This window comes from Saprolegnia diclina, assembly GCF_000281045.1.
Source record: "Saprolegnia diclina VS20 unplaced genomic scaffold supercont1.107, whole genome shotgun sequence".
In the NCBI taxonomy this organism is placed as follows: Eukaryota; Oomycota; class Saprolegniomycetes; order Saprolegniales; family Saprolegniaceae; genus Saprolegnia; species Saprolegnia diclina.
In genome coordinates, this window is record NW_008246174.1 from 75312 (window position 1) to 98135 (window position 22824).

Sequence of the window (22824 nt, forward strand, 5' to 3'; positions counted from 1 at the left end):
ACAAATACCTGCCATGATACCACAAATACCACAAATAAACGCCACCTTTTGAACGAGCTAAAAATACAGGCAGAGTTGGATTCGCAGCATGGCCAACAGCTACAACAAGGTCGACAACCAGGGCGCTCTCATGGGCAACTGGGTCGAAGAAGAGGCGCTGCGCGACCGAACAGGCCACTCGCGCTACAAGACGTGGGACCCGAAGGAAGGTATGGGCCTCTCGCACCCCCGCGTCATCGCCCACTCGAGTGCGACCGAGGCCAAAGACTACCGCGCGGCCTCGCGCACGACGCCGTACTGCGAGGACTTTGTCATTCCCAGCAGTGTCGGACCGCGCGAGCGCCGGCGCCTTGAGGAGCTTCACGCCCAAGCCAAAGCGCTCAAGATCGCAATGGACGGCGAGCCCGAGGACGTGAGCGTGAAAGAGTCGACGGCGCACGCGTCCTTCAAGGCCGCCGAGAACGAGTACCTCGTGCATGGCATCACGCGCGTCGCTCCGCGCGGCAAAGGCGGCTTTAAAGGTACGTCAAAGGCGTAGCTTATACGCTTGTTATAGCGTGCTCGTATATGTAGACTACGATCCGTCGATCGTGGGCAAGACGCGGGGCGAGGTGGCCGCCATGGATGCCGCCAAGCTTCAAGTACACAAGGAGACGCCGCACTGTGCGACTGTGACCAAGTACACGCACGCGATCACGTCGGGCGAGGTGCGGGAGCCGTCGCGACGCAGTTGGTTGAGTTGTCAAGTGTAGGGGTTAGGGTTTCCGCTGACTGCCGCCGAGCCAGGACGCAATCCATTCGGCAAGTCGACGGGCTTTTCCAACGACATTTACGACACACGCGTACGCCTCTCTGAGTGGGTGCAGCCTCTTGATGAACGCGACAGGTTCGCCACGCGGAAGCCAGCTACCCCGGCGCCGAGACGATTCTGGGTAGCGGTTTGAACCTTCATGCGCGCTCGGCGGTCTCCAAGCTACAGCAGTGGGCCCAAGCCCCCGGTACAACCACTCTATACAGTGTGGAAATGGTAGCATATGACTGCTAGACAAACGGCGAGCGCTAGTTAAAGTCGGGTTGGACGTGCAGGGCGATATATCGCTCAAAGAGCTGCTCCTGGCACTGCATGAGATTGGCGTCACGGTCCCAGACAAGGACATTCAGCAGGTACGTTTCATTGTCGCACTATTACAATGCTAAATGGCTCTAGTTATTTGTCTCGTTGGACAAGAACCAGGGCGGGGCGATCGAGTGGACAGCGTTTGAAGCGCTCGTGCTGAATTTGTAGCTATCGGCAATAGTGTACACGTTTATATGCTTGGAAACACATGCAGCGGTTTATTCTGCAGAACAAAACACGCAAGAGGACGGTCAGAAGTTAGGCGCTCTTTACAGCTGGAGCGTGCGGTGGAAGACAGAGTACTTGCTCGCGCGCGTGTTGTCCTTGTTGTGCAAGTAGAGCCACGTCTCGATCGACTCGTCCGTCGCATTGCGGTTCCACTCGATGACGCGGCCCGTGCGCGGGTGGTTGCCCTTGTTGTACGCCGCGCCTATATAGTATCAATGTATCAGTACGAGCGATTTCAACTGTCTCTTCTACCGTAGCCGACGCCGCCGCCGTAGCACAAGTGGATCGAGTCGCGCTTGAAGCAAAAATCGTTGAGGTGGTTATGACCGCAGAACGTGGCCTTGACGTCGCCGTCTACAGCCAACGATTAACGCACGTTTGTAGATAGAGAGGCGTCGTACTCGCCACAAACGCGTCAAACAGGCCGTCGTTGTGGTCGTTGGACGCGACGTCTTCGCGCTTGGTACCCTGCGTCTCGTTGGTGGGCTTGAAGTCTTTGTACTCGGGCAGCGGGATGTGGAAGAAGCTCAATGCCGGCACGTTATCGCCCTTGTGGCTCACGCCGAGATCCTTGATGAGCTTGACCTGCGCCGGCGTCACGGACCCGTCGCGGTTGGTGTCGACAAAGTACAAGCGAATCGCGGCAGCGGCGCTGGCGTCTTGGATCGAGACTTCGTAGTTGCCGGCGCCACCAATGTTGAAGGGACCGTACTTGGCGTACGAGTGCGGAAGCGACTCGATGTACGCCATCATCACTTTGCGGTTCGAAAAGAGGTGCTTGGTCGATGTGAGACATGTGCGAAACAGGGGTAGGGTTCTACCGGAATCAAGCTTTCGTCGTGGTTGCCGAAGACCATGGCCCACGGCAAGCCGCGCTCATTGACGACCGAGGTTGCCGTGTCGATCGCCGCCAGCGACTGCTTCCAAGTCTACAGCAGTTGCCATGGGATCACTGGAGGATGGATGCTGTCATTACCTTTTGCACCCAGAGCGACTCGATTTGGTCGCCCGTGAACGCGACAAAATCGGGTTTGGTGTCGTCGACCATCTTGGTAAGCATTTCCGTCATGTACTTCTCAAAACAGAGCTAGCGACGGAATTAACAACAAAAATAGGACCACAATTCGTACCTGCTTCATGTCGTCGGGCTTGTTCATGCACGGAAAATAGTCCCAGTTGGTGTAATGCAAGTCGGGCACTTGGAGAATGCGGTACGTCTGGGCACCGCTGGCAGTCTTGCGCACCACGAGTGGCTGGCGCTTGATGAGTGCGTTGGCCGCCAGCTGCTCCTTCACGGCGTCGTCGATGACCTTGTTCACCGCTGGGAGCTCGAGTTTCTTGATGAGCGCGGCGACCTGGTTGGCGAGCGTGTTCATCCAGAACGCGTCCGAGACGGCGAGCGACAGCAGAAGGAGGCTCAGCACGCGCATGTTGGTCGAGTGCAAGGCAAATTTGAAAATGAAGTTGCCTCCTGCACTGGCACTTCACTGGCCGAGACAGAACCCAGCCGGCGTAGACAGGCAATGCGATGCCACCCAAATATGCGTGGATGCTCAAGAGAGTAGCCTTTGCCTCAGACGCAGCCAGATTCGCTCCCGTTGCGCATCACGTCACGGGTCGCAAATACTAGCTAGAGTCAGAAAAGTGTAGTTGCTGGGTTGTAAAACCAAGGGAATAATGCAACTCCCTTGAAAAAGCAGACCGTCTTTATTGGAAGCTCCTCTGGGTACGTGCGTCGGTTGTGAGGAATTCTTGCTCTTCGATCTCTACATACCTTTGCCGTACCCCGTGGTCAAAGAAAATACGCGTATTTTATAAAAGTCCTGCTTCTAGGAGCGTTGGGATACTGTCGTCACGCCTGGTTTGGGTGGCGGCCAACGTCGCATCGCACGATCGGAACTGCGAGAAGGCGCCGCGCATTTTCCTCGAGATGCGCACGCCGACAGAGTGGACTATAGTGACCACAGGTACGTATTTATGCGTCACGCGAGATTTGCCTAACTCGCGTTGGGATTTTCCAGTGTCATACGTGGCACAGTCTGCGCGTCTGGCTTGGACGTTGATCTGATTCGGGTACCAGCTGCTTGAAGGCGCCAGCTGGACCAGAAAGACGTCTTCAGGTTGCAGCTGGTGCGTGTGACGAGGCTCCAAGACGGCACTGGACCGAATCTGGAGGCGACGATGAATCTTGCAGCGTAAGTTCCATCCTCACGCAAGTCTAGTAATGCACTAGCACATGAACGAGACACTTCTCACAACAAACGAATCTTGCAGTGTGGTATCGCTTTTCATCAACCATGATGACGATATGAGTTACTTCCAACGCGCCTGGCGTCGCTATTTGTACTCTTCACGAGTAAGGTCGGATTAGCCGTTCGCAATCAGCCGACTTCGCATTGATCTCGCGGCAGCATCATCTCTAAAAGCTACTTGGTTGTGTGCGTAAACGCTCGGAGATTCGGTCTCTGAGGCGTCTGAGTTTTGGAGACTCAACTACATACACGACTCTGGGGAAGATTCATTTCCGATCCTGGCTACAAGAAGAGAATCCTCGGCATAAGCCTTGCAGAAGTCCACCTTTGACGCCAAGCGGACGCCATCAGTGCCACTCCATTTTCGCACGTGCTGAAAACACGCAACTTTAACACCTAATTTGAGCAATACTCGCCCAGTACCATTTTCTTTGCGTGAGTGCCCAAGAGCACTGCTCGTCAATGTTCAACACTACATGTATGTATTTACTGTCATTCCGCGAGCTACAATTAGTTGGCAGCAGTCGAGTTGCGTTCAAACAGCTTGTACTGCTGGTACGTGTTGGCCGCTTGATGAAAGTACTGCCACGTTGATATGGTTTCGACGCCACCCGAGACCTTCCAGTCGATGACTCGAGCGCGGCGCGAGTAGCTGCCCTTGCCGTACGCCGCACCTACATCATGCCAAAATGAGCTCCGCAATCACAGAGCAAGCAGCCAACCGTAGCCCGCTGAACCGCCGTAGCAGAGGTGGAGGGGGCTCTTGTAAAAGCAGAAGTCGTTAAAGTGATCATGGCCACAGAATGACGCCTTGACATCGCCCATCTCGACCATCGTGTCGAAGAGGTGGCTGTTGGTCTTGGCCGCGCTCACGGGGTCGCCGCGGCCGCCCTGGCCCGTGCCGTTGAACGCCTTGTACTCTTCGATAGGAAAATGAAAAAACATGAGTGCCGGCGCCTTCTCGCTCTTGTGGGCAGCGGCGAGCGACTTCATGTGCGTATTTTGCGCCTCGGTGACGGTACCGTCACGGCCCGTGTCCATGAAGTACATGCGCAGAGCCGTCGCGTTGGTCGTCGGCGACTGGACAGCGACTTCGTAGTTGCCAGCGCCGCCAATGTTGAACGGACCGTACTTGGCGTACGAGTTTTTGACCGTCTCGATGTACGCCATCATGATCTTCTTGTTGGCAAAGAGTTGCTAGACGAGATTTTGATATGAGAGTATCGCAAAAGGACTTGGTAGTACCGGCGCCAAACTGTCGTCGTGGTTGCCAAAGACCATGGACCACGGGATCTTGCGCTTGTTGACCTCGGCCGAGTACGTGTCGATGGCCGCAAGCGAGTTCTTCCACGACTAGACGCACGCAAATGATTGACACGTTTGGACGGGAAGACTGCACCATGGGCCAAATCAACGACTCGATCTGGTCGCCAGAGAAGACGACGTAGTCGGGCTTGACGTCGTCGAGCATCTTGGCCGTCATTTGCGTCATGTACTTTTCGACGCAAATCTAGCCGCACCAATAAGATCTCTTCGCGAACAAAAGGCGCAGTACCTTTTTCATCGAGTCAGGCTTGTGATCGCAAAGGTACAAGGCAAAGTTGGTGTAGTGCAAGTCCGGGATCTGCAGCACGCGGTAGCTTGCGCTCGACCCGTTTTCGTGCACCACGAGCAGCGGGCGCTGGATCGTAGCGCTCTGTGCGAGCGAGTCTTTGACGTACTTGTCAATGTGCTCGTTGACAGCCTTGATCTCGCCGGCTTTGAAGAGCTTCTCGATGAACGCAGTAAACTCTTGGATCGTGAGCCCCGTGGCCGAGTGGGCCGCAAGCGCCAGCACAGCAGCAACCGAGAGAGCGCTCCGCATCTCGAGGTAAATCGAAGACTGAAGACCAAATGCCAAGGCGCTGGGTTCTGCAAACAGGCTCGAAAATGCTCGTGGGGAATCTTAGCCCCTCAAACATCTGAATGCCAATAGGGCAGAATGGTCCAACAGTTGAGGTCTGCTTGGATAAATGGCTACTGCTTGAAGAAGATCAGCTCGCTTTGGCAGATTCAAGTCCAAGTGCGCTGCTTCCGTCAAAGGCGAGGTGGTACCCGATATCCAGCGCCGCAAACACTGGATAGTTGGATGGCGGATAGACAGGCGCAATGCTTTAAGCGACTCGTGCTGCACGCCGTGGGATCATTGAATCGAATAATACACTGCACAGTTCCTCTTCACTTCCCTGTCGTTGGTCGTACTTGCAGAAACAGTGTATTGCAAACAGAATATAGAGCGATGAAAACGGCATCGGTTTCACTGCTAAAACTAAACCTTCGGGCGCGATGAGCCAGCTCGCGCTGCGGGCGCAGAATGACTACATCTTCAACCTCCAAGTTCAGATGGACAAGTACGCGCGCCTCATTAGCTCTGTGAACGTTCGCATCAAGTCGCTCGAAGACGAGTACAAGACGGTGCAGCAAAAGGTCGCACAGCTTCGCCTCAAGCGGTACCGCGACTGTGTTTTCACAAGCTGCATCAATAATGAGATTGCAGAAACGAAGGCGACCAGCGCGGCGGAGGCATCAACGCTGTCAAGTCCATGATCATGTGCGAAAACCGAGAGGTTGGGAAGCTCGAGAACCGCCTCGCGGCCTGTCGAACGCGGTAGCTCACTGCTTTTGCTTGCGTTTCGCATATCTGAGTTCTTATTGGCGCTAGTGAGAGCAAGCTCGTGGCGACCAACACGGAGCTCAAAAAGAAAATTGATGCCCTCCGCGCCAATCGACTCTTTAGCCAAACCGTGTTCGAAAAGGTTTGATCCTCCTGCACTGAGTACGACTTAATAATACGTACTGTGATAGAACCAAAAACGACTTCGCGACATTCAGCGCCAAATGCAAGAGACGTTCAAGGTCTCGACGGCCATCATGGGCGAGCGTGACAAGGTACATGGAGCTCCCTACTGCGATACGTATCGACGGCCGTAGGTCATCGCCCAAGCGCACTCGCTCGCAAGTGTCAACATGGAAGAGCAAGAAGCCTTTGACGATATTTACCAAAACCTGGCTATGATCATCGCCCGCGAAAAAGAGTCGGCCGGTCCACTCCTTCTCGAATCCCCAATTTTGACTGAAAGTTGGTGGTTAGATTCGTTCCGGAAGGAGGCCCTCAAGTCCGAGACACTCGAGACACACGATGAAAACTACGTACGTGGCAACTACCGCATCGAAGAGGAGGCCGAAATGAAGCTCACACTGCACAAACTGGATGTGGCGGTGCGTTTTTAGCTGGAGGAGCCGCCGCATATTTATCTTTTGTGTACTAGCTTCGGGAAGACAAGACTGCGATTGAGGTCGTCAGTGAACGCCTCAAGCTGCACGAGTCGACGTTCAAGCAGATCATGGTACGTTGTATTGTCTCTACCTACCATTGTGCTACAATATGTGTGTAGAAGCACACGGGCTGCGACGACTACCACAAGTTGGTCGACATTTATACCAAAAAAGAAGAGGAAAATTTCGCTCTCTTTCGCTACGTGCAGGTATCGCTGCTCCATCAACAAAATTTGTGTGATTGAGGAATTTGAACTAGAATATCAACAATGAAAGCGAGCAGCTCGAAGAGCAAACCGCAGCGTTGCAGCGCGAGCAGCAGCGGTAAATCACCGAAATCGGTGCCACTCGAGTGCTATGCCAATCATTTAGCTATGCGGACGAACTCAAGGAAGGCAGCGCCAACATGCGCAAGCGGCTCATCGACAGCTTGGAAGAAACCCGTCAAAAGTGGGTGAAAAATGATTTTTGCACTGTTTCTTCACCAATGTACAGAATTCTCAAGGAAAACGTCGAATACGAGCGTCTGCGCCAAAATGCCCAGCGCGAGTTTGGGCCGATCGCGCGCGCTGTCGACAAGCTCTACAACTCGCTTGGCTGCAACGAAATGGCGCCGGTAGTACACGGCTCAACCTCGTTAGGCGAATGACAAACGCTATTTCTATAGCCATCCGCCAACTCAGTCAACGCGGTCTCGGGCAAAAACGACGACCAGAATGCCATGGCGGTACAGTGCAGGACAAAATCGACGAGTCCAATACCCTTGCCATCGACTAGATTCGCATGAGCTCGATGAACGACTTGTTGGCGGCCCACGGGATCACCGAAGGCAACATTCTCCAATTTCTTGCGGTACAAGGACCGAGCCAAATCTTTTTTCAAATTGCGTGCGATTAGATCATTGAACAACGGAGCAACGACTTGCTGGAGCAATTTACCCGCCGCCTGCAGCACAAGAACCCGCAAAACCTCGCCACGACGTCGCTCGGGGCGCACTTGCAGCCGAGCGACCCGAACCGCGCCAACGGCTTGCACCTCAATTTCAATCTCAACCAGGCGCCGCCGCACTTGATCGAGGGCAATTCCGAATTTGAGAACAACAGCGACGAGGACGACGGCCTCGTGCCCGTCTCTACCAGCGACCTACAACGCAAGGCCGCCAAGAGCCTCTCGGGCCAGATGCAGGTCAACACCAAGTTTTCGCCCGGCAAAAACAAAAACAAGAAGCGCAAATAGCGCGTTCATAGCATGTTGCTAATACACTGCAGAATTCCTACGTGCCGTTGAGCCGTTGAGCTGCGCTTGGGGCAAAGGACACATGGGAGGGACATGCGCCGGAGCAAAAACACACGTACCGGTATCATACAGTAGCGCAACGCCCGACGTCTGATAACAGAATGCGCGACTCAGATGCGGGAACGATGCGGGACACCCCCTTGTTTTTCACACTGCGTCAGATTCTGCACCAGAAATCGAGCATCGTCAATCTCCAATATCATATTCCTAGCAGTGCTAGAGAATCAGTCCAGGTTGAAGCGAGAACGGGACCCGAATCTTGCAAAGCAAAAAGCCGCGGTACTGTCTTGGGTCAGTGCAAAGCCAGGCCATTTCAAGCCCTTCCGCGACCATGTGTCTCAAGACCTGATGGGTGGGACTCATATGGTCCTTGGTAGCAGACATCCCACCGTCAGCCTTGCGTCGGTCCTTTCCTCACATCTGGTCGAGTTGGCTCTGCATTTGACCAGTTCTGATAGACAAGATGCAGATATTGCGACACTTGGAAATGAGCCTCGGCTCTGGAAGGCGTAAAGGTACCGGTACATGGTGAACGATGAGAGGCTATGGTGCTTGCTGCATTCCAGAAAGGCTGCCACTTTTTCTTATTGATTCTACTAATACCTTATTGATTCGACTAGTATCTTATTTGATTCTAGTAGTATCTTATTGATTCCATCTTGTTGTTTTCATGAGCGATGGCGTATCGAGGCCGAGGTTGCCACGGGGTTGCCCGCTATAAAATAACTCGTTTCTATTGTCGCCACATCGTGTGCCTCGGAAGTCTTCGATCAGACTGCTTGGGTGCGCCTGGAGCAGCTACTTGTTGAGGAGAAGCGTTTGGCGTATGTGCAAACGAAGCGCTTGCATACGTAGACCCGTCCCACTGCGTATCTCGAGCAAGATTCATGCCGCGGAATCTCTCCAAATCGCCGCCCATTTTCTGTTTATAAGTATGCGCATCCTCCTCGTACTGCTAGCGTTGGTGGTAGCCACCAGCGCGTTCGACTTTAATGTTCTCCAAGACAAGGTCCTCGCTCTCTTGCGCAAGGCCGAGCACGCGACGCTCGACCCGATCATCGACGCCGCTGTCAAAGACGCGCTAGCGGAGACTGCCAAGATCCAGCGACCGGCGCTGCTGGCCAAGCCCCATAGCGACGGCTCGCTGCGCTTTCGCATTCTTCAAATTCCCGATCTGCACTATACAAATCTCGCGCTCTATCCGTGCGACCACAAACCCGATACCATGCTAGGGGTAGGGACACTCGCATGTCACAATCATTGATGTGATTTGACTAGCTCTGCGTCGAGGCCTACATGACAACTATGGTCAGCAAGATGCTCGACGATGTCAAGCCCGACTTCGTCGTCTTCACGGGCGACCAACTGGAAGCGCTCCATTTTCCGCAGGTACGATGAAGCTGGGTGTTTCTAGTCTCAATGCCACCCACTGTGCAGACGTGGCTCGGGTCGCTCGCGGCCATCAACACGTACGCCGCCGAAGTCGAGAAGCGCAAGATTCCGTGGGCGATGGTATTTGGCAACCACGACGAAAACGTGGATCCGGTATCAAATTTCGCTCCTTGACATCCTGTTGCGATACTCCATTTGTAGTACCTCTTTGCCAACAAGCACGTCATGATGGCCTACATCGAGTCGCTGCCGCACTCGTACGCCAAGTTTGGACCGTATGGCATTGGCGGAGCCGGCAACTACGAGCTCCGTGTCGCCGCGGGTGGCGCGTCACTGCACTTGTATTTTCTTGACACGGGCAAGGACGGGACAGTCTCAGCTGGCCAAAAGGCGCTTCTGCGGTCGTTTGCAGCGTCTCATGCGCCCGAGAAAGCCCCTGCGCTGGCTTTTTATCACATTCCAGTGCAAGAGTACAACGACTTCAACGGCACTGGCCAAGGATCGAAAGGTGAAGCTGTCAGCTCCGGCGTCATGAACACGGGGCTCTTCGACACGATGGTTCAGAGTAGGATTCTACCATCACTGCACACATGCAGAGTGGCGCTGTGTAGTGGGCGACGTCAAGGCCTCGTTTTGCGGCCATGATCACTTCAATGACTACTGCTTTCTTCGCGGGACGGTGCACCTCTGCTACGGCGGCGGTGTCGGCTATGGTGGGGCGCTTGACTAATTTTGTCGACTATCGAAGCGCTTAGGAGCGGCGTACGCCAAGGGCGACCACCCGCGCACGGCTCGCGTGATCGAATGGAGCGTCTCGCCCAAGAACGAGTCGAATCACCACTTGGCTCTACAAGCACAACACCAAAAACACCGACGACAAGTACTTGGTCTACCAGCGCGACGCCCGCACTGTTTAAGCCAGCCATAACAGCACGTCACTTTGACATGATTTGATGTATCAGAGCGTCATGTGCTCGTGCAGTTGAAGGGACAAGGTTGTCTTTAGCACATTGCTACTACCGGCGTGGTGGTGGCTTTACCGAGCAAAAGCGCTAAAGTTGGAGCCAATCATTTACGTAGTTGCTGCGCTTTGCGGGACACACTGTACTCTACTTTCGATGGTGCCGGCGCCGTACTACATGTACTGTTGTAGTATACCGTTGCTACAAAAGTATATTCTACTGGACTCGACTAAGGACTACCAAGTTGATGGATGGCACACTATAGTTTATATTGTGGTCCGTATTTAAAAAAAACGATGCATTTCATGATTAGAAAAGACTGGCGCGTGCGCGACGCAAAACGATTACTGAGGCGCGGTGCGCTGAAAGAGTCCGTACTGCTGGTACGAGTTGGTCGCTTCGTGGAAATACTGCCACGTCGAGATACTCTCGACGCCACCCGAGACCTTCCAGTCGATGACGCGCACGCGGCGCGAGTAGCTGCCCTTGCCGTATGCCGCGCCTAGCCATGGATCGATCGGTATGTCGAGCTGCGACTGTTCAACGTACCGTAGCCGGTTGCGCCGCCATAGCAGAGGTGGAGGGGGCTCTTGTAAAAGCAAAAGTCATTGTAGTGGTCGTGGCCGCAGAACGATGCCTTGACATCGCCCATCTCGACCATCGTGTCGAAGAGGTGGCTGTTGGTCTTGGCCGCGCTTACGGGGTCGCCGCGACCGCCCTGGCCCGTGCCGTTGAACGCCTTGTACTCTTCGATCGGGATGTGGAAGAACATGAGTGCCGGTGCCTTCTCGCTCTTGTGGGCAGCGGCGAGCGACTTCATGTGGGTCTTCTGACCCTCCGAGACCGTCCCGTCCTTGCCTGTATCCAAGAAGTACATGCGCAGAGCCGTCGCGTTGGTCGTCGGCGACTGGACGGCGACATCGTAGTTGCCGACACCACCAATGTCTGTTGGTCCATACTTGGCGTACGAGTATGGAAGCGACTCGATGTAGGCCATCATGACCTTTTTGTTGGAGAGCAGCGCCTAGGAATATACATCATTTAGGGTTCGGGTCTGTATAAAAGACAAAGAACCGGCGTGTAGCTCTCGTCGTGGTTGCCAAAAACCATGGCCCAAGGGATCTTGCGCGTATTCACGGCCGCCGAGTACGTGTCGATGGCTTTGAGTGCGTTGGTCGACGACTAAAATAGTGAAAAATCATGCCAAAAGGATTTTGAACGTGGCGATACCATGGGCCAGATGAGCGACTCAATTTGGTCGCCGGTAAACACGACAAAGTCGGGCTTGACGCTGTCGAGCATCGTGTTCATCATTTCTGTCATGTGCTTTTCATAGCAGGCCTAGTCATATTCCAAAATAAATCATCAGGTTTGGTGCGAACCGGCACCGTACGCCCTTGTGCGAGTCGGGCTTTCCGTTGCAAATGTAGTAGTCGTAGTTGGTGTAGTGCATGTCGGGCACTTGGAGCACACGGTACGCGAGGTCCTTGCCGACTTGGCGAACGCTCAGCGGCGGGCGCGTGATCTTGGCCGACTCGAGAAGCGAGGCGCGCACGTGCTCATCGATCACGACCTCAACGCCGTCCTCATCGCCGGCCTCAAGGCGGCTGTTGACGTCGTCCGCGAGCGAATCAATGTCAATGGCGGCGGCGATGGCCAGCGAGGACAACAGCAGTGCAAAGCGCATTATGGAGAATTTGAAAGTGAAAATGGAAGCACTAAGCTTCGTTTTGCCCGACTACATCTGATATACGGCTGCTTCAATGCCTCTGATTTGAGCAGCGAATCTCGCAGAAATACGCCATTGACGCCTTTATGTCTTGAATCTTCTTGCATTTCGTTTCGCATACTGTGCATACGCATACATCGTCTACTCGACTAGACTAGTCGTTGGGTTGAAAATAGATTGAAATCAAACTCTTCTCAGTAGTGCACTGATTTTTGAGTCTTGAAGATTCAAAAATACAATGAACGACACTCGTCTTGATCATGTACCACCGAGAACGGTTCGAGACGCGTCGACTTTGGACATTCAGATTCAATTTTAAGGGTCCAGGCCCAACCTGCTGTTTGAAATGTCTGCAGGAAGCGTCTGGCGGGACGCAGCGTCGTCCAATAAAGAGTGGAACGAATACGCTAGGCTCGTCGCGCTGATTCAGTCACCCGTTTCGTGCGCCACCCAATACTGTACAAACTTGTGAAAACAATTCTTCGACTTGGTGGGATTCGAGCTCTCGACACGCTCGATCCGACAGTTGCTTGCGACGGCGTGTATACGCAAGCCATTTGCCGTGCCGTGGTCTTCACGAGTGATCATCTCTTTGGGTGCTTCTACGCGTTGCGAGTCGTCCAATCACAGCAAAATACGAGCAGTGCCATTTACTTAGGTGACGACTTGACGCTGCAGAGGCGGTGCGTCATATCAGAGCTCAATGAAATCTAGTGCAAGGAAAGACTGCCGTAGTATCCTGCACCCTAGTGCCCATGGCTCGTCGTGGCACCGCAACCGCAGAAAATGGTCGGCCGACACGATCCGGATGTCCCCAGATGGCACGGCAGAAACAGTGGACGCGCCGCATGTTTTTCAGGATCGCGCTCCAGAGTGGGCGGTCGATGGCCCCACGGTGGTACGGGATGCTTGAATCAGGAAGGCGGTAATACCGGGCGACATCCACTGCCGTCCATCGTCACGGTTGACCCAACACAGCTCTTGCAGCCGCGCAGCTATTGCGAGCTCGTCATGCTTGTCTAATTCCATACGGTTTTGCGGACGAACCCAAAATACAGTGTCGATACACGTTCTCATTTTTCAATCGGACCCATGAAGCTCGCTTGCCTCGCAACAACGCTCGCGCTTGCGCTGATGGGCGCCGACGCGCAGCTCAACATCAACTGGCTTGTCAAGATCGTCGCGGACAAGCTCAAGCAACTGGAGCTCCCGATCGTCAACGAGTTCATCGACAAGGAGGTGCAGAAGGCCCTTGTCGAGACTGCCAAGATCCAGCGCCCGCCGCTCGTGGCGCGCCAGAACGGTGACCTGCTCTCGTACAAAATTCTTCAGGTCCCCGACATGCACTACACGGCCAACCGGTTCTTTCCCTGTATGGACAAACCCGAAGATATGAAGAAGCTCTGTTTCGAGTCGTACATGACCGAGATGATGAACAAGATGCTCGACGACGTCAAGCCCGACTTTGTCGTCTTCACTGGCGACCAGATCGAGTCGCTTTGGTACCCCCAGGTTTGTCACATTGCCGTTATTAGCCGTTTTATACCATTTTCGTAGACGTGGCTGTCGTCGATTGATGCGATCGACACGTACTCCAAGCACGTGATTGACCGCAAGCTGCCGTGGGCCATGGTCTTTGGCAACCACGACGAGAGCATTACACCGGTATTTCCTGCTCTTTCAAGCGCTCTACTGACGATATTTCGATACGTATCAGCACCTCTTTTCGAACCGCAAGATCATGATGGCGTACATCGAGTCGCTCGATTACTCGTACGCCAAGTACGGTCCCTTCAACATTGGCGGCGCCGGCAACTACGAGCTGTCGCTCAAATCACCGAATGCTACCGACATGATGCACATGTACTTTGCCGACACGCACAACGACGGCGACATTGCGCCGGCGCAGCTCGACTACTTCAAGTCTGTCGCTGCGAAATACAAGGGCCAGGACGTGCCCGCGCTCATGTTTTTTCACATTCCGATGCCCGAGTACAAGGAGTTCAACGGCGTTGGGCAAGGCGACCGCCGCGAAGGCATTGGAGGTCACGCCAACCACAGCCTTTACGAGGCCATTGTCGAGAGTATGTCCGACCATTGATGGTGGGAAGACGTTTATGTGGTCGCTGTGTAGTGGGCGATGTCAAGGCGACGTTCTGCGGCCATGACCACTTGAACGATTTTTGCTTCAAGAAGGACAACCTGCACATGTGCTACGGCGGCGGCGTTGGCTACGGTACTCACGCGCCGTTCTAATCGACGATGAAACTCAAGACCGCTAGGTGCTGGCTACAACAAGAAGAACCATGCGCGCACGGCCCGCGTCATTGAATGGACGCGGTCGCCGAGTAACGAGTCGATCTCGACGTGGCTGTACCGCCACAACCAAGTCAACAGCCAGGACAAGTACACGGTGTTTGAACGCTCGTTTGCGTAATCTTTGGGTCGAGATATGGAAATGTCATTGCGTAAACGACCAATAGAAACGATCTTTGATTGTGCAAAGTTGATAAAAGTGAATGGTTTCTCGCCCGATAGTAGGCTTCAAGTCTGACGACAACACACATTTGTGATCAACCGCCGTGTGCCGCGTCTTCCGTTGGTGCATACGCAGAGGCTCAAGGGCTCTGACCGATTTGGGCATCCGTTTCAGCGCAGTCGCAACCTGAGTCAGTGAGGGTGACCGATGCCGTCGTTGAGGCAGTAAACACCTTCGCCGAACAAGTCTCAATCCAGCGGGTATGCATCCTACCGACGTAGCGTTCCTGGGCGTCGACGTGGATTCGTGAAGCGCCTTGACATCCACCACTCTAAGAAAATGCTAGTTTATTGAGAGAATGTTATTAGCCAAGTATTTCCGAAAGATACTTCTCAAATTTCGAGGAACACTATATTCCTCTGTTGTTGGAACGGCGTGGCACCACTGCGTGTGCTCTATATGTGGGCACCATTTTACCAGCCAATATTCAGAAAGGACCGCGTCCGAGGATATATCACTTGTTCGTGGTCATGTATCAACGGTGTTCTTGGCGTTGGCGGGGTTGGCCTTCGACGTCTTGCAAGCTCGAACCGCCACGTATCTTGAAGATCGGAGTTCTCCAATCAAATCCCTATTTTTCAACATGTCGCTTGATTTCGACCAATCGTGTCGCGCTTCGGTTGGCGCCACACGGTGCGCCACATTCGAGTTCGCCTCAAGCATTGTGCGAACAGCGTCATGGTCACATCAGCCTACTTGCGCGGCGTCTTTCATCTCCGACGACCGGACGCGGCGAGGCTGCCCCCCAAGCCTGCCAAGAGCCAAGCGCTCGACTTGGACCAAAACCCGAAGCGGGAAGATGTCGTTAGGCGCCTTGAACGCGACTCGCTGCGAGAAGAACTCGCAGTCTTTGCAAACCAGCGCCAATTGAAGTCGCTGCGCATCCCGCTACCGCGCCACTGGACACAGGACCACCGGGCGTCCTTGGATGCCATCGCGGCCTCAGTGCACGGACTCACGGTGGTCATCGACGATGATGCGCTCGTCGCGGCGCTGCCGGATACGAGTGACGCACCCGAAGTCTTCGTCAACGTCCCCGAGCTGGCGGCAAAAGGTCACGACTCGTTCGTGGCGCACCTCCGGCACGACCGCATGGACTCAGCAGGTCGATTCCTTCTGTCGAGCGTAATTTCATGGTTTGCGCAGGCGGCCATCGAGTGCATATGCTCTGGGACGTCGCCCAGTTGCAGTCGACAAGTGCGCACGCCTTCGAATCCGTTGTCGGCGGCGAGGGCGGCGTCTACGCGCTGTCGTCGTCGCCGTCCGGCGCCAAGGTCGTCATGTTCAAGCCCATCGAAGAAGAGGTGTTCGTCCGCGAAGGCCTCTGCGCGGGTGAAGGCGCTGTGCGAGAAGAAGCCGCGTACGTTTCTGATAAATGCTCGGGCATCTTGACTTACTACGGCTGTAGCTACGTCTTGGACGCTGCGATGGGTGGTTTTAGCGGCGTGCCTCCCACGGCCGTCGCGCGGCTGCACATGGCCAACTGCAAACTCAAAACAACCAGCAGCGCCAACAACGCCGGCTGGCTCAAGCTCGGTGCCGTCCAGCGGTTCATGGGCCCAAGCGCTGGCAGTATGGAAGACTTTGGCATGCCCCATGCGCTTGAAAAAGCGGCTCAAATGGTCTCAGTCGACCAAGGTACCCGGGCTTTCAAGGCGATCGGCTCACGCGTCGATAGTCCATCGCGTTGGGCTCCTCGACGTGCGCCTCTTCAACACGGACCGCCATGGCGGCAATCTTTTGCTCCTTGGCAAGTCCGCACCGTACACACTCGTGCCCATTGACCACGGGTGTATCCTTCCGAGCTGGTATTATTTGCAGCTCGATGCAGCGTGGGAGCGGCACGCTCGACGTAGGGACCGCCTGAGCGAAGCGCGTCTGGACTGGGCCACGTACCCGCAGGCCAGAGCGCTGTTCAGTCCCGCGATGCGCCAACACGTCGCGGCCTTGAATGCTGCGGCAGACGCCCACCGCCTTCGCCGTCTCGGTATGGACCTCTCATCTGTTGCAAGAAATTGACCGATCTATGGAGGCATTCGAGAAGAGTGCATCGCGACGCTGTATATTTGCACGCTCGTGCTCAAGACGGCGACTCTGGCCGGTGCGTGGAGCAACTTGGTGTGCTCAACGTTAAGTACCACGTCTTATTGTAGGCAAATCCCTGGCGTGGATCGGCGCCTACTTGAGCCGAGACGGTTGCTTTGAAGCGCCGTCTCGGCTGGAAGAAGCCATCGCGCGCGCGTGCACGGCATGCGACATCCCTTATTTATGGACGAAGAACGACCACGGCGAAGCCCGCTTTGACGTACACTGATTCTTATGCGTCAAGAATTAGACTGATTGTAGGTGGCCGATGGTATTCTGCGCCGTCGCCCCCCAAACGTGTTTTACGCGTGTCTTCAAAAAGCGATGACGCTCGACGCGACGGCAACCAAATAAACATATTTTAGCATTGGATACATACATATTATTTGAAAGATTGATATATAACGCATGCGCAGTTTTGCTTACATGGTCAACACGTCTTTCGTCACCTTGACCGGTCGCCGCGCGTCTTTGGCTTTCAAGTACGTTTGAAAATCCTATGGACATTGATATATCGATACAGTTGCGTTAGCGAATAGTACCTTGTCTTTGATAGCGTACTTTTTGGCGAGAAGCTGGCTCGGATCGTCTTGGTCGGCGTCCTTTTCGCCCTTGGATGGACATACTTTGGTATAGCTAAACACGGTAATTGCGTCCTAGAGCTACACATCAGTACTGGCATCGAGAAAACAAAGCGTATACGCGGGCAGGGGACTTGGCCTCGGCCGCAGCAATGTGCGCAAATGAGCTGCGTCCCGAGCTGCGCTGGTCACGAAGGCTTTGTAGGTGGTACGCCTTTTGCGATAGCTCGTGCATTTGCTTGATCAAGTCCTACGAAAGGTTGACACTTTTCGACTACGAATGATGCCAAGTCGGTCACCGGCTTGGGCTCGGCCATCGACATCATGCGTTTTTGGAGGGCCCGCGACTTTTCAAAGTATTCGTCAGCACGCAATGCCACGTCGGCGGCTGGCAGCGGTTGCCAACGGAGCGGAATTTTGCTCGGTCCAACGAATCCCTGGGTAAACCCCTAGCTCGCGGAGGTTATACCTCCAAACCAAACCAACCACCAAGAAATTTACCTGGGAGAAGAGCGCCCACGTCACAAGGCTTGTGGTGGGTGGGTCGACGTCTTCTTGATCAATCTCGGCGGCCGTCATGGGTCGCGTAACGTGTGCGAGTAATTCCGTAAAGTTGCTTTCTTCGTGGAGAACATTGTCGTTGAAGACAAGCTGCTGACCATGGTCGAGCATTTCCGAGATTATGTGTCCGAGAAGGGTTGCAAAAATACCCCTAATTGTCATTTGCGAGCTCCGTGTCGTGAACATGATATCGCCCACCCGCGTTTGTGCGGGTCGGCCGCTCGAAAGGCTTTGCGCAGATGGCAGAGGTCCCACTCGTCCATGACGGTTGCGTTTTGAGCAATCGCAATCGCGCGGTTGCTCGCATTTGTTTGGCTCGTAAACGACGCGTCGGTCATTTGAAATTGCTTCTTTCGCTCCGCTTCTTCTTGGGCCTAGTCGGAGCCATGGGGTCGGAATCTTTGGGAATAACACTTGCCTTGTGGCGTCGTTCGATCACCGATACTTCCTTCATGAGCATTTTGACCGTGCCGGACCATTCATGCGGCTGCGGCTCCTTGGTCAGCTGGTGGTTGTTGTTGGCTTTGGCGGTGTGGCCGGGCCGCCGCAGGTTGAGCCTATTGAGTCGATTTGTGCGTGTCAAAAATCGAAATATTCGGGAAAATTATGCGTGAAAAATGTACTTTTTGGCGGCGAGGCGCTCGTCGGGGGTGATGACGTGCCGATCAAACACTTCGAGCGACGGAATCGCTGCGATCACGTGCAGACGGTAGTTTTCTTCTTCGGCCAGCGGATTCCCAAACAAATCTAGCGCCACATGCATGAATTCGGGGTCTTCCACAAAAATATACCCAAATCGTGCAAGTGCAAAAGCTTGGAGAGGGTTCGAAGCGTCGCGTGCAGGTCCTGGAGGCGGTTGTTGAAGAGTCGAAGCTCGCGCAGAAATGTAAAATGCAAGAGCGATCCATCGACCGTCCTATTAAATCAAGACAACTCATTCGAGCCGCTGCAAGCTAGGATGCGTCGTCGTACGAGATACGGTTGTTCTGCGCAAACAAATACTTGATGCGAAAGCACGTGTCAAGACCCGTGAGCTTTTCAATCTATCGTTGCATGAGTCCTTGCCAATGGAAAATAGCACGAATGTACGTAGTTGTCGTTGATCCACAGCACTTCGAGGCTCACAAACGGTTCAAAATTGCCGAGGACATCGATCTCGCGGTGCGCCAGCACGAGCTCGGTGCAGTTCTTGACGTACTTTTCGTTGGAGACCGCGAGCTCCTTGTGCGGCTCCGACACACGCATCCCGTCGATTCCAGCCGTCTAATTTTAACGTCCGTTAAGGTTGAAGTTGCCACCCATGACGTGGCGCGCTCCTGGTAAAGGAAGTCAAGAAACATCAGAAAAAAGTGCTTTGGTTGATTAAAATTCGTGCGGCGCCGTCGCGCCCTAGCGCACTCATGGCATGTCAATGTCGTCCTTCGCACGACGAAGCGCCTCGAGTTTGTTGCCAAGCTCGTCGCGGCGCAGCGCGTCAGCGTCGTTCTCAAAGAGGATGCGCTCCAGAATCTCATCGGTTGCGTCCATCGTCTCCCAGCGGCGCGCCAGTTGCGCCACATACGGCTTGACCAGACTGCTGTTGAGCTCCATTGGTACCATGTCGGTAAAGCGCTTCTTGGCCACGTGCAAATATGCCGCAATCGCATGGTGGAGGTCAGTGGCTTGGGCGTCCTCGTTGGTCACCAAGCCAACCCCGGCGTGCGTCTGGAGGAGGGCTTTCACCGCCCCCATCGATACGTTCGCACCGTCGTTGTTGCCTACTCCAAAACATCCAGGAGTGCCTACGACGTTTGAATAAGACACCTACCCGAGAGTGCGTCAAGGCCTTGCATGAGCGGCGCGAAGCGCAGCGTCATGAAATCGCGGTACAGCGCGTCGTTCTGCGTGTACGGGCGTTTCTCCTTGTCCATAATCTTGCCGAGTGCGGTGTGGGTCGCGTCCGCACACGCACTGAGCACGTGGTTGGCGATGCGCTGGAGGTGCTGCTGGACCGCAGTGGGCGCTTGCGTCGAAGCGATCGCGCGGCTCGTCACGTCGGCGAGCAGCGCCTTGTAGCTCTCAAAGAGCGCTTGCATCGGAGCATCCCAAAAGCTCAAGTAGCGCTGCTCCGTCACGTTCGCAAACGTCGTGTACGAGAGGAAGAGCGAGAGCTCGTCGCCGCGGCTGTCGAGCATGAGCTGCTTGAGCTCCGTCGTGTCGAGGGCCGACAAGAAGCGCCACTCGGTGCCGCGTTTCAACCATGAGGAGTTCTTGTTGGTTATCACACGGCGCATCGAGTTGACGTCGGTAATCATCTGCACCAGCCATGTGTCCTCACCTTTGCGAACCTCGACGTAATCGCCGACCAGTGGCGTCCGCTCGTCCATGTCAACCTTTTTGGCGTCGACGGTCGACACGCTGTCAATGGCTTTTTGGAAAGTGCCTTCCAGGCGTCGCAGCTGTGCCCGCAGTCGGTTGTCGTCCGACCCATCGCGAAAGAAGTCGCCCTTGTACTGCCCATGGGCCGCATCGTCCAAATGCTGTTTGGCAATACGGACGTACTCCATGTAGGCCTGGCGGCGGGCGCCCACTGTGTGCAATGGCGGCCCCATCGCTGCAAGCTCGCGCTGGCAGATGGCGGTTTGGGCGTCAATCTCAGCGTACACCTTGGGCAGCTCGCTCTCGACAAACGCGAGTAGGAGCTTCGAGAGCTTGGTCGCGAGGCGGCTCGCTCCGAGCAGATGCGTGTCGACCGTGCGCCAGACAGAGTGCGCTGCAAAGTAGGCAGCTTCCTCGTTGCGCGCGGCTTCAATCGACACGCCCTTGTTGAGCGCGTCTTGCCCGCGGCACTTGACCATGTGGTAGCCGTGGCTCGCATTCTTCTTGGTGCGGTTCGCTAGCAAATCCAACACGGACTGCTCCGCGCCAACGTCGACGAGGTCCGGCTTGGTGAGGATCGACATCGTCCGGATCCCGTCCGGATCCACCTCCTTGGACGCTTGCAAAATCTCAGTGTTGTGCATGTCCACGTTGGCAGGTACGACCGCCAAAATGATTGTGCGCTCTTGCTGCAAGAAGCGCTGCACGAGGGCCCGGACGCGCGCAATCATCCCGACGTCTTCGTCGTCACCGACCGTGCGGATGAGCCCCGGGAGGTCCACCAGCGTCAAGTCCGGCAGCATGGGGCCTTGCAGCGTGATCTCGATCCAGTCGTCGCTGATGCTCTGGCCCTCATCGACGAGTTGCTGCGTGAGCGATGCAATTGCGGCAGTGACATCCGCCATGCTCGCAATTGGCGTCGGTGGCTCGGGCGCCCCGTTGTAGCGCATGAGGCGCGCCGAGCCCGAGAGTGTGGGCGCCTGCGAGAGCACGAGCTGCGTCGGGCAGCGCGTAGTGAGCGTGCTCGACGACGGAAACGTAATGCCCGAGATGGCCGACAAGACGGACGACTTGCCGCTCGACGTGTCACCCATGACCGCGATCTGCGGCAAGGCAATGTACTTGTCGAGGTGGTAGGCGCGGAGACGGTCGACCAAGTGGCGACGACTCGCGCTCACGTTGGTGACAAAGTGCGACTCCGTGAAGGCGGTAGGAGCAGGAGCGGCGGTGAAGGAGCGAAACATTGCGCGCGAGTGGCAAAAGCAAATGTGCTGGACGTCGACAAGGGAGCTTGCATCAGAGAAGAGACACAGTTCGTGTCCGTTGGACCCAGAACGAGCGCAAGACAGTGCAGTCGAGCCTACAACAACGCAGTCAAACCCGACACCAGTGATGTCGAGGGACCATTGGTAAAATGGGCATCTTCATTTCGCCGAATCTCACGAGGTGGTGGTCTAAAGCAGTTTGAACGCCTTGGTGCACCACCGACAGGTCATAAATTTCGAGATAAAACACACATTCCGTTGTCGATAGCGATGGACAAATCTCTGTGCACAGCGCCTTTTTACACTCCCTGGACGGTCCGATGTTCTTGTTCTCTGTAAGAAAAGAGGACCACTACAGACACGTAACCGTAGTCGCTCAGATCTTAGTCATAGCTCCTGGCATCCCAGATCTGATTGTGTCCATTTGCAAATCATGTCCTGATCTTGAACTTCATGACCTGTTCCGGGCGATACGATTGGCTAGAATAAATTGGATTTCACGTTTGATTGGCGGGTTTTGCAACATCAAATTGCGATGGCGCTTGTCGAGGCCTGGAAGGTGGACCAAATCGACGCACTCCTCACGTACCGGCGTCTCCACGGCAATCTCGAGATACCCATCGGCTTTTTTGTGCCATCAACTGCCGAATGGCCGAGTGCGATGCACGACGTGCAGCCCACACGCGTACTTCCGGTGCTGCGTAAGCACGTCTACGAGCCTCCCGAGGACTACGCCGATGGTGTCCACGGACCCGAGTCGGGTTTCATCACTCATCTACCCAACTTGCCATGCAGTGTCTCGCCGACGAGCACCCGGTGCACCCGCCATTATCGTTTGATGTGCCGGCGGAGCCGCCGTGGCCGCAAGATCTCTGGGGCGTCGACTTGCTCCAGCTCAGCGACAAGCGCGATGCGTGGCTTGCAGAGATGGCGATCCAGTATAGCGCGTCGCTGGCACTGCTCCAGGTGCCGTCGATCGAGCCGCCCGCAGTGACTTTCAACAAAGTCTACCCGGTGCAACTCGTGCTGCAGTGCATTGAGGTGTACCAAGCACTGCACGGCCAAGCTCTCATTCCGCTGCTCTTTCACGTCCCGCTGCGCGACGCCAAGTGGCCTCAGGATGCGTCGTTGATGCCGCTGGGGT

General features: G+C 55.0%; 11 protein-coding genes across 11 annotated transcripts; 6 read left to right on the plus strand and 5 right to left on the minus strand.

Annotated features, from left to right (window-relative positions):
- The first annotated feature begins 82 nt into the window (after positions 1-82).
- SDRG_15951 (hypothetical protein) lies at positions 83-1350 on the plus strand. Its single transcript, XM_008622138.1, has 6 exons — positions 83-521; positions 574-707; positions 753-842; positions 887-998; positions 1046-1164; positions 1208-1350. The coding sequence occupies exons 1-6, from the start codon at positions 89-91 to the stop codon at positions 1283-1285; spliced, it is 966 nt and encodes a 321-aa protein (XP_008620360.1). The 5' UTR covers positions 83-88; the 3' UTR covers positions 1286-1350.
- SDRG_15952 (hypothetical protein) lies at positions 1289-2841 on the minus strand. The gene is made up of 6 exons (XM_008622139.1): positions 2476-2841; positions 2322-2432; positions 2167-2274; positions 1747-2122; positions 1598-1699; positions 1289-1547 (listed from the first exon to the last, which is right to left on the minus strand). The coding sequence occupies exons 1-6, from the start codon at positions 2773-2775 to the stop codon at positions 1387-1389; spliced, it is 1158 nt and encodes a 385-aa protein (XP_008620361.1). The 5' UTR covers positions 2776-2841; the 3' UTR covers positions 1289-1386.
- Positions 2842-4107: 1266 nt separating this feature from the next.
- Positions 4108-5461, minus strand: SDRG_15953 (hypothetical protein; the record flags this gene model as incomplete). The annotated part of the gene is made up of 5 exons (XM_008622140.1): positions 4108-4271; positions 4320-4794; positions 4843-4950; positions 4997-5107; positions 5153-5461. 5 exons carry the CDS (start codon positions 5459-5461, stop codon positions 4108-4110), a joined length of 1167 nt encoding a protein of 388 aa, XP_008620362.1.
- A 461-nt stretch (positions 5462-5922) lies between these two features.
- Positions 5923-8193, plus strand: SDRG_15954 (hypothetical protein; the record flags this gene model as incomplete). The annotated part of the gene is made up of 14 exons (XM_008622141.1): positions 5923-6086; positions 6134-6244; positions 6299-6392; positions 6442-6525; positions 6568-6679; positions 6728-6855; positions 6906-6983; positions 7032-7121; positions 7172-7236; positions 7285-7362; positions 7408-7528; positions 7580-7639; positions 7690-7764; positions 7810-8193. 14 exons carry the CDS (start codon positions 5923-5925, stop codon positions 8146-8148), a joined length of 1599 nt encoding a protein of 532 aa, XP_008620363.1. The 3' UTR covers positions 8149-8193.
- Positions 8194-9142: 949 nt separating this feature from the next.
- On the plus strand, positions 9143-10558 carry SDRG_15955 (hypothetical protein; the record flags this gene model as incomplete). The annotated part of the gene is made up of 6 exons (XM_008622142.1): positions 9143-9442; positions 9487-9597; positions 9646-9753; positions 9802-10165; positions 10212-10313; positions 10356-10558. 6 exons carry the CDS (start codon positions 9143-9145, stop codon positions 10526-10528), a joined length of 1158 nt encoding a protein of 385 aa, XP_008620364.1. The 3' UTR covers positions 10529-10558.
- Positions 10559-10906: 348 nt separating this feature from the next.
- Positions 10907-12249, minus strand: SDRG_15956 (hypothetical protein; the record flags this gene model as incomplete). Its single annotated transcript, XM_008622143.1, has 5 exons — positions 10907-11064; positions 11112-11586; positions 11637-11744; positions 11793-11903; positions 11956-12249. The coding sequence occupies 5 exons, from the start codon at positions 12247-12249 to the stop codon at positions 10907-10909; spliced, it is 1146 nt and encodes a 381-aa protein (XP_008620365.1).
- Positions 12250-13383: 1134 nt separating this feature from the next.
- Positions 13384-14811, plus strand: SDRG_15957 (hypothetical protein; the record flags this gene model as incomplete). Its single annotated transcript, XM_008622144.1, has 5 exons — positions 13384-13803; positions 13849-13956; positions 14009-14375; positions 14426-14527; positions 14574-14811. The coding sequence occupies 5 exons, from the start codon at positions 13384-13386 to the stop codon at positions 14726-14728; spliced, it is 1152 nt and encodes a 383-aa protein (XP_008620366.1). The 3' UTR covers positions 14729-14811.
- A 673-nt stretch (positions 14812-15484) lies between these two features.
- Positions 15485-17345, plus strand: SDRG_15958 (hypothetical protein). Its single transcript, XM_008622145.1, has 8 exons — positions 15485-15935; positions 15977-16190; positions 16239-16468; positions 16509-16638; positions 16687-16817; positions 16863-16931; positions 16984-17135; positions 17177-17345. Exons 1-8 carry the CDS (start codon positions 15509-15511, stop codon positions 17267-17269), a joined length of 1446 nt encoding a protein of 481 aa, XP_008620367.1. The 5' UTR covers positions 15485-15508; the 3' UTR covers positions 17270-17345.
- Positions 17338-19302, minus strand: SDRG_15959 (hypothetical protein; the record flags this gene model as incomplete). Its single annotated transcript, XM_008622146.1, has 11 exons — positions 17338-17412; positions 17458-17571; positions 17618-17746; positions 17796-17945; positions 17998-18208; positions 18256-18431; positions 18476-18614; positions 18681-18804; positions 18849-18973; positions 19030-19100; positions 19147-19302. 11 exons carry the CDS (start codon positions 19300-19302, stop codon positions 17338-17340), a joined length of 1470 nt encoding a protein of 489 aa, XP_008620368.1.
- A 104-nt stretch (positions 19303-19406) lies between these two features.
- Positions 19407-21659, minus strand: SDRG_15960 (hypothetical protein; the record flags this gene model as incomplete). Its single annotated transcript, XM_008622147.1, has 2 exons — positions 19407-19814; positions 19865-21659. The coding sequence occupies 2 exons, from the start codon at positions 21657-21659 to the stop codon at positions 19456-19458; spliced, it is 2154 nt and encodes a 717-aa protein (XP_008620369.1). The 3' UTR covers positions 19407-19455.
- A 556-nt stretch (positions 21660-22215) lies between these two features.
- SDRG_15961 (hypothetical protein) lies at positions 22216-22812 on the plus strand (the record flags this gene model as incomplete). Its single annotated transcript, XM_008622148.1, has 3 exons — positions 22216-22422; positions 22476-22723; positions 22800-22812. The coding sequence occupies 3 exons, from the start codon at positions 22216-22218 to the stop codon at positions 22810-22812; spliced, it is 468 nt and encodes a 155-aa protein (XP_008620370.1).
- Positions 22813-22824: the final 12 nt, after the last annotated feature.

Bases quoted from the DNA above. Each gene is read 5' to 3' on its own strand.
- SDRG_15952 (XM_008622139.1), bottom strand. From the start codon at position 2,775: ATGCGCGTGCTGAGCCTCCTTCTGCTGTCGCTCGCCGTCTCGGACGCG. The intron at 2,433-2,475 runs GTACGAATTGTG...TTCCGTCGCTAG, and splicing joins AGCCCGACGACATGAAGCAG to CTCTGTTTTGAGAAGTACAT. The intron at 2,123-2,166 runs GTAGAACCCTAC...ACATCGACCAAG, and splicing joins ACGACGAAAGCTTGATTCCG to CACCTCTTTTCGAACCGCAA.
- SDRG_15958 (XM_008622145.1), top strand. From the start codon at position 15,509: ATGGTCACATCAGCCTACTTGCGCGGCGTCTTTCATCTCCGACGACCG. The intron at 16,818-16,862 runs GTATGGACCTCT...CGATCTATGGAG, and splicing joins CCACCGCCTTCGCCGTCTCG to GCATTCGAGAAGAGTGCATC. The intron at 17,136-17,176 runs GTACACTGATTC...GACTGATTGTAG, and splicing joins ACGGCGAAGCCCGCTTTGAC to GTGGCCGATGGTATTCTGCG.
- SDRG_15951 (XM_008622138.1), top strand. From the start codon at position 89: ATGGCCAACAGCTACAACAAGGTCGACAACCAGGGCGCTCTCATGGGC. The intron at 522-573 runs GTACGTCAAAGG...TCGTATATGTAG, and splicing joins CGGCAAAGGCGGCTTTAAAG to ACTACGATCCGTCGATCGTG. The intron at 708-752 runs GTGCGGGAGCCG...TGTCAAGTGTAG, and splicing joins ACGCGATCACGTCGGGCGAG to GGGTTAGGGTTTCCGCTGAC.